This window comes from Hippichthys cyanospilos, chromosome 7 (assembly GCF_059441005.1).
Source record: "Hippichthys cyanospilos isolate Australia breed blue-spotted pipefish chromosome 7, RoL_Hcya_1.0, whole genome shotgun sequence".
Lineage (NCBI taxonomy): Eukaryota > Metazoa > Chordata > Actinopteri > Syngnathiformes > Syngnathidae > Hippichthys > Hippichthys cyanospilos.
In genome coordinates, this window is record NC_142375.1 from 14686952 (window position 1) to 14702421 (window position 15470).

The following is a 15470-nucleotide window of genomic DNA, read 5'->3' on the forward strand; positions in this document are numbered from 1 at the left end:
TGGAATATGCAAATACATACTATTTACATATCCTACTTCTCATACGCGCCGCTTCTCTGTCGGCTGTATCAGGCGCTCATTTTTCCTAATCCTTACCTTGCTCCTTCCCTTCACTCATGATCAAATACGTCAATCCAGCAGTCCACTGAAAAGCACCGTTTGTCATCTTTGACAAGTTGCAGGAAGGGGTTCACAGGCTGGAATGACCAGATTGAGACTCCTGTTGCGACAGTTGCCTGCAGACTCCAACCCTGCAGGATATATGTGCTTTCATTTTATCAGCAAGATAAAGAAAAACCTCAACAGGGAAAAGAAAAGAGCACAAGCAGGGCAACTAAAACGAGTCAGCCCAGCAAACAGTTCATTAAAAAATATCAAATGTCTTTTTTTTTCTTTAAGAAATAACTAATGTTGCTATGGTCTGTTTTGGAACGTCACGAGAGCTTCAGTCATAAATATCTATATTCCCTTTTGATGTCACTTTCCCCCTTCATCATTTTTATCTGCCATGTGTGTTCTGGTGACAATTTAATGTTTCATTTTCTAGTTGCACGCCAAGAAGATTGAAGAAGGAGGAATTATTCTTCCTTTTGTTCAGCTCTTCTCTCATTGGCTGCATCTCAGCGATCGTAGGTGTGGTCTAGATGCTGTTTCTTGCACTTTCAAACAAGGCAGCTGTGGTCTTCAGGGGGCTTCCATGGGGCCACCTGTAGTGTCCAAAGGGAATGTCCAACCAAGTCCCAACAGGGAAACAATGATGGTTCTGCTCATCCTTACCTTTGTCAACTTTTGCTGAAGTTTGGGTTGATGATGAGCACAAAGTTGCCATGTGATTAAATGAAGACCAAGTGGTGATGAAGGTGGGTGACTTGGACTTGCGTTTTCCTTCTTGCACACGCATGATGCGCGGCCATGGCGTGGTGTGACCGCGGGCTTCAGACTCTGCTGGCGGTGGCGGGCGCTTTCGCCGCCTTCAGCCTCATGAGCATCGCCATCGGCACCGACTACTGGCTCTACTCGCGGGCGTACATCTGCAACAGCACCAACGCCAGCACGGACGACGGCCAAGCGCAGAGCAAGAAAGTCAAAGGCGACCTGACGCACTCGGGACTATGGAGGATCTGCTGCATAGAAGGTGAACGAAATCACAAACTTTTCGGGGGGTTCTTTTTGCGTCTAATTGAACGGATGCGCTCAGAAATAAAAGTGCATGTGCAACATGGGCGTGCCTTAGCGGCAACATCTTGTTATTTGCGCAAAATGCACCCGTTCAACTAATGTGACCCAACGCGAATCAACGTTTCAAAGACGCGATGTGATCACTTGTTCACTCCCTCCGTGCACTGTGTTAAAGTTAAATTGGCGTTAAATACAAAGCGATATAGCAACTGACAGTCAATTGGGGGCAGTTGTTTGGGATACTGTGCGATAGGGCTGAACAAATAATCGAATTGATATGGAGTAAAATGCAATTTTCAAATCACAAACCTGCTGTTTGGGGGGGAAAAGCTTTATTTTTTTTTAAATATATATAGTATATATACAGTAAATTCTATTTAGTTACACAGTGAAGCTATTGTGACCATTTGAAAGACCTCGAGTCAAAGTGTTTAGTAGCTTAAAAAATAATCGTATAGAGTTTAGGTTCATTTTGCCTTTGCATTTCTCTACCAGCAGATGTTTGACACTTCTTAATTTATCTAGTTCATCTAGTACTTTAAATTAGTCATTGCTGCATTCCAAGTGCATCCACAGTGAAAACTGAAACGTGTGCACATATAGTCCCTTGAAACTGGTTGGACAAAATCAAATTCTATTAATATGATCACCTCAGATTATTTGTCAAGAAATAGAAATGCCAAGAGAACTGAGACAAGAGATTTTTGGGGTATGAGTTGAGGTGTCTGCTCTTTTCTAATTGTGACAGATAAAAAAAGAAATAAGAGTGTCTTTGCTTGTCCACTGATGAGATATGCCAATCAATCATATGGGTGAACCGAGGTTACCACGGTGACATCATAGGATAATCTTATTTCAAGCAATAGAATTTTGCTTGAAAGTAAATAATCAGATATAAGTAAATTCCCTCATAACCTGCAGTTATTGATCCAATTTTATAAAAACAAAACATGATAGCTTGTGTTTTTCAAAACATGACAAACAAGGCAATTGCATAGAGTTGCGTTGTATTTGGCTACCACTCTTACTGAAATTTGATTAAAAATGCAGAACCATCTTCAAATTCAAAGAGGCATTTCCTCTCTCATGCTTCAAAGGACTTAGTGTAATATAAGCTTACATCACAGCGGAGTGCACGCCACACTTAAAGTGTCTAACTTTTTAAAAAAATATATGTTTACCAAGTCTCATCTGTGAAGCTGTGTCTCGTATCCACACAAACACACACTTGATTACAGCTGCAGAGAAGTGAAAATAGAAGCTTCAACGCTGAGTGGATGCGGTGGCCATAATCACTTTGACTAAAACAGAATAGCAGAAAGTCTGCCGAGAACATTTGTGGTTTATTTGTTGTCTTACAAAAGGATTGACAGTAGCTATAAATTGCCCATTTCATGTCCCAAATCTATTTTTTTTTCTAACAATGACAGGAAATCAAGAAAAAACGGCTTGTACTGTAACAGTTGTATTGAGTTGGGAAAAATGAAAAACATAAATAAAGCCTTAGTCTGAGGGCACTCTAGCTAACCATGTAGAAGCAATAAGGCTTGTCCCCATGTGGCAAACGCACCTTTATTTGAGGGGGTGGGCGGGGGGAGGTCTCATGATGTTCATTTTGTGAGCGAGGTTAGTGTTGACAACACCTATCCAGGGGCGGTAATAATATCTGTCTCAAAGTGAATTCAGAGATTTGTTTCTAAATACGTCACACGCATTCAAGTTAACTGCGGGAAAACGAGCAAAGTGTGAAATTCAGTGGAGATATGGAGATACAGCATCAATTTTTTTTTTTTTTGGGGGGGGGGTGAAAAGGGAGTATAAACAATTCAGACTTAACAACTAGTTGAAAGGACCTGGACTTTACGTTAGCATGACAACTTTAGAGTGCCTTGTTGTCAGCCATGATTGTGCGGATGTCAATGAGAGGTAAGGCAAGACGGGGTGTCAAACATGGAACGTGGCTGTTTCTAAACGCCGTGATCCAATGTTTTTGTTTAAGAAACGGTTTCTGTGTTTTTCCAGTCTTTTTGTCTAGTGGATGGGCAAAGCCTACATTATAAATCTGCTCTGCATTAACATTTGTGTGGTTTTTAAGTGCTGAAGAGATGGGAGTCGGTTGTCGGAATATTATTAGTATCAAGCTAACAGAGATGCAAATAAATGAAAAAAAAGCTAATTAGGCTTCATCTCATGCAGTGTGTAACAGTTTCTTCCGTTCATCATTCTTCATAATCCTTTTTAGTTTGGTTTTCCTCCGTCATGTTTTGCTTGTGTTCATTTCTATTTTGCCTTTTGATTACTTTTTTTTTTTTTTGGTGTATGTGTATAATTCACTGCTCACATCGTCATGCGCTGAGGCTTTAATAAAATTGTTCAATAGGCATATTAAGAGAGCTAGGCAGACATATTTTAATACCGTTGTCCTATTGGATTTGTTCCCCATTGAAACTATTGCGATAAATGATAGTTTTGTTTTGTTTGGGTTATAGGCTCGTTATTTTTTCTAATTGTAAAACGAGTAACTTGGCTCAAACTCATTTCTGAGTGGAATCAACACCACTCTTATAAATAAAAGCTCAAGCTATTAAAGAAGTCTTATATTGATGTACAAATACGTTAAAAAAAAAACATGAGTGACAGTTGAGCAAGTTGATGTTTCACAGCAGACTTTCTTACTGTGTGGCTTGACCCCCCCCCCCCCCCCCCCCCACACACACACACACATAGACTTTTTTATATCAAATAATTAGGCTGTCCTTGAAATAATGTAACTTCTTTGAGGAAAACGATATTTTCTGATTGATGACAATTGACCGATTGATTTTCATCTCGAAATATTTTTTATATTGGATATAATGGCAGCTTGCATGTGTACTTAATGAGGTGTCCATGCACAAAGTCTTAATTGTGGATACTTGTCTCTTCCTGCAAGTGCAAGTAGTCACCGTGGTCATGGCGTGTCTGCAGGAAATGAATTTAAGCCAGTGTTTGTGTGTGTGTGTGTGTGTGTGTGTGTGTGTGTGTGTGTGTGTGTGTATGTGTTGAATATATTAGTTAAGAAGTCAAAGGCATCCTGTGAGAAGTCGAGCAAGAAATCTGATTCTGGTTTGCTGAAGGGGGTTGTTGCCACGGTGACGTTATGCCGACTAATAAAAGATGGACTTGTCTCTAGGGAGACAAAGACTCCGGTTTCTTTTCTTACCCGATTCGTCTTCTCTCCTCATCCTCGCCATGCCAACGTTATTATTAACGCTTTGTGTTTTTCTTTCTGTCTCGTCAATCTCAATTTCTTTTTTTAATATTTTCTTATTTCATCGCCATGATCACCGGACATCGTTTGCTTCTTCCTGAACCTTTTCGGATGGCTCAGTTGGGAGAAAGATCCAATTTTATGAAACGGTGATGTCATAGATTTATATCCACTCATATATCAAGGTATATTTAATATCTTACACAACAACAGCAGTCCAGTGGAGTTGTTTTTTTTTTTACACAGAAGAAAGAACAGAATAAGGCTTTGAAGAGGAACACATGGTAGTCGGTGATTGAGACTTTTTGAAGTATAGATGCTGGAAAATATATCCATTTTATGTTTAATACAACCATTTTCAGGGTCTCTAAAGTATTTATAAAAATGACTTGCAAGGGGTAATCAGATATAGATATTTGCTTATTTGCTTTGTCACTGCATCATTTAATAACACCTGAACAATACAACGGACTTACCCTGATTGAAATCTACCATTAATTCTTGGTTGTTCCAAATTTATCTGAAGTTCAACAAGGACAAAAGTATTTGCTTCCAACAAAGCCGTCATGCACATTAAATTCATTGAGGAGCCAAATTCAAATTGGAATTCATTTGCGCTCTTTCCCTGGCTCTCTTCATTTCGGAGTCCACATCAAATTAAAAAGCCAACCTCTGAAAAACATCACGAGGATCAGAGACTTAATGTCAAAACATCATCAAGAGACACTTGTATGCTTTTATCTCGGGCGAGCAGCTCTCTGGTCTGTTTAAGACACCTTCAGATGTTAGCTTCGCTCGTGAGATTAGCCCTTTAACAAAAAAATAAATATATATTTTGCAGAAGGGTTAAACACATAATTTCACACTATATGCTGCATTATTTAGTCAAAATATCCAACCAGGAATGTGAAATATAAAGAACACTTTACTGTCATTGGCCAGCCCACATGTGTGCGCCGCTCTTTGGGGAAAGGATTTATCTGGTAAAATACGTTTTCTAGTCATTTTTCCGGTCGTATTAGTTTAGTAGTGACAGTTGGAATTGCTGTGTTTTGATGCCCTTAGTGTAACAGGGTTACTCTTTGAAAGGTTTCTACTTGTTTGGGTGCAATGGTTGTTGCTCAAAATGGATGTTCCTGGCACAATGGAGTTCAAAAATTTGTAGAAAAGAAAAACAAAATGAGATTTTCAGCTCAAACATGTGACGATAAGTGGACAATAAATCACTGATTGGTTTAGGTCAAGAATACTTTAAAGACTGAATCTAAATGTGGTTTGGTTTTGATGTCTGAAGACTCTGGCCAATTAGTGGAGCCCAGAGTTCAAACCAAACATGGAGAAGCAGCATTTAGCTGTCAGACTGCACACAAATGGAACGAGCCATCAACAGAACTGGTCTGCCCCAAGAGCGGAGGATTTCGAGTCTAGATTAAAAACCGTCCAACAGAAACCTAACCTTCTGCACAGTTAATTTGGTTTATACATTCACACTGATGTTTGGAGATTTGCGCTACATTCTTCTGGGGTCTCAGGCGGAGCATCAGGTTTACGTTTCAAGTTGATAAGCTGATAAGTGTCAGAGTACCCACTTTGTTTTCAGTCTCAAATTTTTTCTTGCATTCTCCTCATCATGGCCATCTTCCCACTCATTCAGTTTTTTTTTCTTTTAAAGCCACTGCGTCACTTGAGCTTCAAGCATTTCCTTGAGGCAGAGTACTTTGTAGTCCTCCAACAATTTCTCTTATCAAGGTACTCAAAATATTCAAGTAGTTTTTCGTCGATAGCCATCATTCAGAAGATGCTAAAAGACAGAAGCGTTGTATAGGGGGACTCAACCGTGTGACATTTAATTCAAAGTCTAGTGTTCAAAATTCATAATGTTCCCATGTTTTATTCTGTTAAAAGTGGAGAAAGGATTTTGTGTGCGAAGACTTTGAATAGAAGGTGCCTGAGGGCCTCACAAGTTTCTGAAACACGCAGACCCTGAGTTAGCTGTCCTCAAAATGGGGCTTGACATGCGAGAGGTGAAAAGAAGATAAAACAGTTGCAGGACAATTCCTTGATCAAGTCGGATTTTACAGCACATTGTTTTGATTGAACTGTTTGTCATTGCCAAACGCAGGTATCAACAAAGGAAGCTGTTTTCGGATCAATCACTTTCCGGAGGATAATGACTATGACACAGACAGCTCCGAGTACATTCTACGTGAGTGTGTTTGACGTCGTCATCTTCGCACACTTCATTTTTTTTAAATCTCTTGCCTTTGTCAAGTGCCGCTGCTGATGGCTTCATCGCAAGGGTGCTTAATGAGTCATGACGTTGCCATCCCGCCCCCATTCAATCCGGATGCCGTGACACTAATTGGCTCAAAAGGGATGACAAAGGGCATTCTCATGACTAATTGGCCTTCCTCAAGTTATGTCACCTGTATGACACCCAGTTAATGCAGTTAAATGAAAATATGGTTAAAAAAAAATATTCAGACGAAAATGAGAGGATCCACGTCATTTCACATTTAGATCTGCTTTGGAGCATAACGCCCCAGCCATGTCTTTTTAATCAATACAAACACTATTAAAAATATTGATGACTTCTATTACTGCGTATCCTTTGGCAACGGTACAACACTTCATTTCTAGTGTATTGTACTTCCTTTCATACATTTGTGTTTACTGAATATTCTTCACATCATTTTTAGTATAGGCAATCGCTTATGTTTGTATGTAAAACATACAATACTGTGAGACTAATAACTAATTAAGTTTGTTTCCTTTATAGTTATTTATTATTTATTCTTATTGACCTTATCCAGTTATTGGTCACAATTATCATGGAAAAGACTTTCTGAGGTCTTTTATTCCACAAAAACCCTGTGAGATCCACAGTGCAGTACATATACCAAATTCAGGCTTTTGTTGCTCACTCAGTAAAAACAAATGTTTAAACTTGAGTCAACATTTACAAGGATGCAATTACCTGCTGAAGCACCAAAATGAGGAGAACAAAAAAAAATATGACTAATTCTCCAAATGGTATTGACTCTGAGTTACTCACAGGTCGCATTGAATTAGTAACGCTGCTTTTTTTTCCCCCTCACCATGTCACATGGGCAGGTATTGTGAGAGCCTCCAGCCTCTTTCCTATCCTCAGCACCATCCTGCTGATGCTGGGCGGCTTATGCGTTGGCGTCGGACGCATCTACAGCAGGAGGAATAACATCCTGCTCAGTGCTGGTATTCTCTTTGTGGCTGCAGGTAATGCCTTACATATGAGAAAATGAAAACGTATCATACTTTTCCAATTGCAATCTTCAAAATCACAAAGACAGTAGAAAGCACCGTATTTGGAACACACAAGCAATGAATTGAATGTTGTTATGACTCGGCTTCAGCGAGTTGTATGATTTATTGGGGAAGTTGTTACGCCAAATGTTTTTCCTAAGGCAACCCATCCATTTTTTGCGGGGGGCTTGGGGATGTATATTAAGGCAATTCTGGTAATGAAACCAGTTCTGCCATTAGAGGCAGCAGCACCTACCAAAAGTCAGAGTAAATAATGCAGAAAAATGTCTTACACTTGACTATGCAATAACTATTGTATCAAATATGAAATATATTTTAGGGCAAAAATGTTGGTTCTCTCAAATGAAGATTCATTCATTAATATCTGTAATGAATTGATCCAATCATCTCTTTTTAACCAAAATTATAAAGACAAAGCCTTAACCATTTTTCATTTAGATCTATTGTTTTATTGTGGCATATCAAAAGATTCATACATGGCAAAAAAGGGCCTTCAGTCATTTATTTTTAAACAGACTTTAACAGATTCAGTTGTAACAATTTACCAACTGCTGTATTTGAGATGAATCCCAAAAGACGCTTTTCATTTTGACCATCAGGATGAATGATGCTGTTTTCTTTTGTCAATCACAAATAATAAAAATTCAAATAAAATTCTGTCCATCCTGCTCGATGCAGAATTACTCAAATATGGGGTGTTATCGAGTGTTGCTGCTCAGGGAGTGTTGCACAGCTGGATGTTTTGAATTTATGCGGTGGACTAAACTTGAGCTTCTTCTGAATGCATACCGTGTAACTCTACCTTTATTAAAGTCGTTGCGGGGGTGTTTTTTAAAATTATATTTACCAACCATTGGACTGACAACTCTCTGATGTCCATTTTCAATTCTTCCTTTTGCTCCTGAAATTCCCCTCCCACCCACAACAGGAGCCTATCACGTTATTCCAAACACAATGACAGCCAATCAGTGTCCACCTCAGGGTGGGATTGAACTTTGTTTTCAAACCCCAACAACTCAAGCACAAGAAGCCCAATGCATAAAAATATAATCAGCATCCAGAAAGCATCCAAAAATTGGTGATCGTAACAGAAGCTATATCTACGTATAAAAATTCCAGATATTCATGTCTTAATCAACAGTATAGATTTTTTCTGCTTGAAAGTGCACGTAGGTCTTATATTTATACCTGCCTCCGAACGCAACACTAAGGCTGGCCAATCACAAACCTCTTTTTATGTTGACTGTGGTATTTTTATTGATAAATGAAATGTTTATTTCACCTTGAGTAAGTCAAGGGCGCAGTGCGCGGCAAGGCTTTGTAATTCATTCTTCCTCCGTTTGGCCAGGCCTGAGCAACATCATCGGCATCATCGTTTACATTTCCAGCAACGCAGGCGATCCCAGTGACAAGAAAGACGAGGACAAGAAGAATCAGTACAACTATGGTTGGTCCTTCTACTTTGGCGCCCTCTCCTTCATCGTGGCAGAATCAGTGGGGGTCCTCGCCGTCAACATATACATCGAGAAAAACAAAGAGACACGCTGCCGAGCCCGGCGCGACTTCATCAAATCCATCGCCTCCTCTTCGCCGTACTCACGTATACCGAGCTACCACCGTAGACAGAGGCGCTCGCGTTCCAGCTCCAGGTCCTCGGAGCCTTCTCCGGGAGGGATGAAGCGGGGGGGAGGATTTGGCGGGGAGATGAGCTTGCAGGTGGGAGACATATCCCTGTACACGTTCCGCAGGGACCCTTTGAAGGGAGGCAGGCAGTACAGTCCTGAGAGTGACTCTGGCTTCTTGCAGGTCCACAACTGCTTCCAGAAAGATGTGATCGATGGCAGCAACAGGAGGACCACACCCGTATGAGTGCTCTTGGTGGAATTTACAATATATATATGACGTTCTATTATTATGTTATATACGAATACTGTACATTGTACACTGACATGAAGAGGCATTTGTCGTTTGTGTGCATTTGTTAACCATCAAAGAAGAAGACATCTTATCGGGCCAGATTGACGTACTGTATTCATGGTGAAACGAAAGCTACATTTCAACTGGCATTCTAATTCTTACATTCTGTGATCTCGTAAAATGTCATCGGCTGCTGCCCAAGTATGGTTTCAATTAAAAACAAGAATGGACGGATATTTTTCTTGTCGGCTAGCAAGGAGACATCGGTTGTATACTCGTGGCTAGGAAAGTATCCTATGATGCATTTTGTGCTGCTATTAAGGAAACACCAGAAACAAGCGAAGGACTGTTCAAATTTATAAAGTGATTGGTGGTCTTAGAAAGAAAGGGCTCACGTTTGGCCTTTGTGTGTTTTTTATATTAGTAAACAGCCAAAGACATATGCTTGATATACCACTTAATGAATTTTGACTGTGAAAAAACATGATCATAGATGAGCAAATTCCTCCGATTGACTCTGGAAATCTGAGTGAAAATGAATGCACAAAGTGTGTTGATAGGTTAGAGCTCTACCTTCTGACAAATCAGATTAAAAAACACAAAACAAACAAAAAAAAAAATCATTAAAATCACTGCCATTTTTTAAAAGATGGCGACAATGCTGTTGTTTGATAGAACTTAGTAGTTGCTTGATAGAACTTGTTTTACCTTAAAACAAATGTCCCTCCAAAAGTGTTTACTAAGATTATACTGTAATTGTGTGTTGTTTACTTTATCACTGCTGGTGCTAGGTGCTTCTTTTATTCTTTTATTTATATATATATATATATATATATATATATATATATATATATATATATATATATATATATATATATATATATATATATATATATATATATATATATATATATATATATATATATGATTTAATTTTTCAAAAGCCCACTAAATTCTTGCTACTGCTAATGTTTCATCATCACGTGAATCACAATCTGTGAAATTGAACAGCTTTGAAACTGCCATGCACGCTTAAAACGTGCTTTTTGTACTTTGTATGTGTGTGTTCATTTAACTGAGCATAAATATGTGTTTCTTGCTTGGTGGATGTGTCTAGGACAAATGATTTTTCTTTACAGTAAAAAAAAAACAAAACAAAACAAGAACCATCTCCTACTTATACTTACATTCAAACTTAGCGATACATGTTTTGTCTTGGACACTTACAGTGTACACCTTAAGCAACATGAATTTGAATGTGTAAGACAACAAATATCATATTTATAAACCCATATGCTATTTAATTTCTGAATGCATGGCTAACTTTACAAGAAAGCTCCACGCCTCGGAGACACGCCTCATTGGCACTGTCCGATTTTTATCTAATATGAAAGCAAGTACTTCAGAAAAACACATGTGCTGTGACTTTGGTGCTGTTTTTAGCACTTACATTCTTAGCCCACAGATGGCAGAAGTGCCTTCTTCTTCTTGATTTGTTTTGACAGGCAACAACAGTTTTGAAAGAAATATATATATATATATATATATATATATATATATATATATATATATATATATATATATATATATATATATATTGAATGACTTCACTACAGCCATGTTTTATTACTGGACTGTTATAATGATGTGTACGTGACTTTCTTTTTTTTAACTAGATGCCTTTGTCAACCGATACTTTGTGTTTCACAAAAAGATACGTCCATGCTGCCAGCAAGAATTCTTTGTTTAATTGGATGTTTCATTGTAAAGGTCTCATTGTTGCATGTTACTTGTTTCGTTAGCACACTTGCAGGCCCTGTTGGTCTATTTCAGCAGTTTACAATAAATTTAATACTGTGATGTCACCGAATTAATTTTTTTGATGAGCAATCTTTGTACTTAGTTTCACAGTGGTTTAGTTAAAATGAGAGAGATTCATTTTAGCACGCAGTAGTTGCTCTGAGCTTTTATATCCGGCTAATGATGCAGGCGTGCTGTGCTGTGACACTTGATGGCAGGCAGTCACCCAACATGAGGTGTTAAAGTGAAAACGCACAAGCAAACTTAATGCTCGACCGAGCTAACGGGCTGCGGAACCGCTTCATCTCCAGCGTCTCGTAACATGAGCTCAAGCAAAGCGGGTGTTGTTTGTGTGCGCGGCCATCGAGACGATCACAAGCTTCATTCTTGTTATGGTACGCACGTGACTTGGCTTTTTAGTTTTTCTCGCGTCAACATTTTGCCTCATTGGTGAGTGTCATTGGTTAGTCGCTATAAATTCTCAACGCTCAAGTCACTGAGCCTTGATTTAGAATGGACTTATTTTGAGTCCCCATGCGTGCGTGCATGTAGCTTCCTCAAGCCAAACGGGTCTTATGACCTTGTTTGCATGCAGCATTGCTGAATTAGGGCGTCCTCCCTTTCGGTCCCTCAGCCAAAGCTGTTTAGTTTACATCGATGAATCGGCTGACATTTTTATCCACAGTAAAGCTGTGTCCTAATCCGTCATGCTGTATCCAATGAAATCTAGTCTTCAGTAATTGACAAGAGATTGGCAGGGGTCACCTCTCTGTGCACTCACGTCGCGGCCATGCTTGTTAGCATTAGGTCTAAGTGCAAGAATGACACATGGACTGTAGCTTGATGAGCTGGTGTGACAAATAGAAAATGACACCACAGTTCATACCCCATCATGGTATTGAAACACCGTTACCCAATGACACACACTAAACAAATCGTTTACAGCCAAAGGATGTTTATTTTCGGAGTAGCATCCCTGTTTATGTGAAACTTCCTCCATGTCAATAAATTTGCTTCACACTCACTAGACTTTACCCAGAGTAAAAACTACAAATACCATAAATAGATTTAGTTTTTTTTTCCCCTGACTATGTCACATGTTCTAAGCGAAGGGTTGTACTTCGCCACACAGCAGACAGGGAATCAGGGAGGTGGGGCAGGGACATCAGGCAGCACCCCCTCACACAGGACCAGGTGTATTGTACCCGGTTTCAACGCATCCCCCAATCCACAAGTGGCCCATACTATTAAATTTCATTCCTTCATGACACAGCGCTGCATGACTACAGCTTTCCTCACTTTGTGGATTCGATGCATGGGTTATTTTCATTGAGCCAGATGACGATTACTATTGATAAGAGTTTATGACATGTTTTGGTTGAGTCCATGCATATGCTCAGTCAAGGGCTAAAGAACAATGCCCAAGCACACTACACAGTCAAGCATTCCAAATTTTAGGTGTATGCACAATTCCCAGCAGACAACTCAATGTGAAATTCCGTTGTAATTTCAAAAGCATGAGAACTTTATTCAAGCTTCAACCCATAAAGAAATGTTTAAGTCAGATGGAGCTTCACCCCCCTGGAGAGATTGCTTCTCCATGGGCACCCACTCTCCTCTTAAGTTCCTGAAAGTGTAAAATGGCTGACATTTCTCCCAGCAGGGGTCTTTATTCCCTGCTTCCTGTGGATATTTATGCTGTACAGTGGATCCGGAAACCACAGGGGCGACATCTGTCACTGTGATGGGGCTCAGTTTAGCCGGGAGCAATCGGAGCTACACTATATCCTTTTCGTTTGACTGATGAAACATACCGGATGGTGAAGCTTGACCTAATTATGTTACTATTTAACCAGCAAAAAATACAATTCTTCTATTCATATCTCAAAATTCCTTTTTTCGTCAATCGGCATTGAAAGTACTTTGGCATCTTAGAGTGTGAAGATGGACCGTTTAAGGAACGTTTCGTAGGTTGTCACTTCTTACTCGCTACTGCCACCTCTGGCCTGAAGTGTAACTGCGGCTTCCGTGCGATGCTAGCGCACGGTGCGAGTGCTAGCAGTCGACCCCGCAGATATCGATACATAGATCCTTCCCTCTGAGCGGCTGTCCCGTTGAGCGAGTTCCTTGATGGTTTTATAAAATGACACGTGACTTGTATCATTGATGCATGACTGATGTTTGTAAAAGTAAAGAAAATAGACCTTAGAGGTTAGCGAGTGCACTGATGGTTCTGTGAGCTTGAACTCACAAAGAGGAAGTGTGTCACTCCAAGTTGACAGAGATTTTAAGTAAGGCAAGGTATAACTAATGATGAAGTGAAAGGAATTCAAAGCGCATGTTACTCTATTCGTGGTCTTTTTGGTGCTCAGTTATTTGATAAGCGCTTTTCCTGGTCTCACCCGTCCATCCTGACATGAATGACCTTAACATGTGTCTAGCGGCAAGCGTCGTGATTCTTGAACATTGCCATTATACACTCAAGTAACAACTGACTTGGCTTGTTAATTGGCAGTCTGGAAGTGAGCTGGCAAGTTGGGTTGGCTGCAGGAAGATATATTGTCTGACATGTATTCTACTCCAAATGAATTGGAAAGATGTGGCCAATCTGTTCATGTTTGATGTGGATTTAAACCACTTGAATTAGGTTTTGGAAGAAAAAGATGGACAAAAGATTGATAATTTAGCTTTTATTTCCATAAATTTGCTCCACAACTTGGTGGATTCGTAGATCAATTGTAACATAACTATAAACATTACATATAACATAACATAAATTGATCAAGCTAAAGATTCAGCTAACAATTATTTACTGGAAAAAAATGTATCACGATAATGATCGACGGAAATAACCTCATTTTAAACAGGTAAAACACAGTGCCGATATTTGGTGTCTCCTTGTTCTTTTCGTGAAACAGTTCAAGTGGTTTTGTATGTATGTGTCCAAACACCAAACCAATGAGATGCAAAGAACAGGCATTCTCAGTAAAATAATTTGCAGCGAGCTGTTAGCCACGGCTAACGTTGATAATTGCTTGTATGAAAATGATGGCCAAAAACTCTTCTTTGCTGGGACAGACTGACCAACCTTTGTATCTGCAACCTCTTCTCCTGATTGTGGGTATAAAAAAAAACAAAGAACAGAACAGACAAAAAATAAACAGTGTGTTGGTAGCAAAAAGATCTGGTTCAAATTTATGGGATTTTTTTAAGCAAAATGACACCCTTAGACTCTCGGGAGATCTTATCCAATCACGGGACACGCTCGTGACCTCAGAACACACCACTGTTAAAACATGTTCTAAAGCAGCTAATCTCAAAGTATAGTAAGCAAATAATCATGAGATATTGTTGGGAAGCCTGCTGTTGCATTAAATAGATCAGACCAAATAGACTAAATGGATCCGCCTGTGCCTTAATTTTATTTGTGTTTGGGATGGTTTCGGTTCTCTGTTCTTTTCTATTCTGGGCTTTTGTTGTGTGTTGTTGTTGTTTTATATATATATATATATATATATATATATATATATATATATATATATATATATATATATATATATATATATATATATATATATATATATATATATATATATATATATATATATATATATATATATATATATATAGTTTGTCTTTTTGAGTTCTGGGTTAATTAGTGAGGTTGCGTTCATGTTTTTTTAGTTGATTTAATTTCACTTGTGTCAGTGTCTTGTTAGTTTGATTTTGTCCAACTGTCCAAAATAACCTGCCAATCAGCTCCCTGCACCAATTGTGTCTTGCCCAGGTGTTTCTTGTTGTCTCATCGGTTTTGTATTTAGTTTTCTGTTTCCTTTCACTTCTTGTCAGGTCATTCATGACTGAATGAATAGTTGTTTCTGTTGTGCAGTTGATATCGCTGTAGCGTTAGGTATTTGCGAGTTTAATTCCTATGTGCCTCTGAGTTTGTCATTCAAATGTATCTGTTGTAAGTTTATTTCTGAGTTTTTGTTTGTTACTTTGAATGCAGTTTTCAACCATG

At 39.0% G+C, this 15470-nt stretch overlaps 1 protein-coding gene across 2 annotated transcripts; it reads left to right on the forward strand.

The window, feature by feature from the left end:
• The first annotated feature begins 684 nt into the window (after positions 1–684).
• Positions 685–10438, forward strand: LOC148421202 (voltage-dependent calcium channel gamma-4 subunit-like). 2 transcript variants are annotated; one of them, XM_088419726.1, is made up of 5 exons: positions 685–860; positions 940–1135; positions 6552–6635; positions 7544–7684; positions 9081–10438. In XM_088419726.1, exons 1-5 carry the CDS (start codon positions 855–857, stop codon positions 9599–9601), a joined length of 948 nt encoding a protein of 315 aa, XP_088275852.1. In that variant the 5' UTR covers positions 685–854; the 3' UTR covers positions 9602–10438. The 2 variants fall into 2 exon arrangements, with proteins under 2 accessions (XP_088275852.1, XP_088275851.1); XM_088419725.1 differs by having other exon boundaries at positions 685–1135.
• The last annotated feature ends 5032 nt before the right edge of the window (positions 10439–15470 follow it).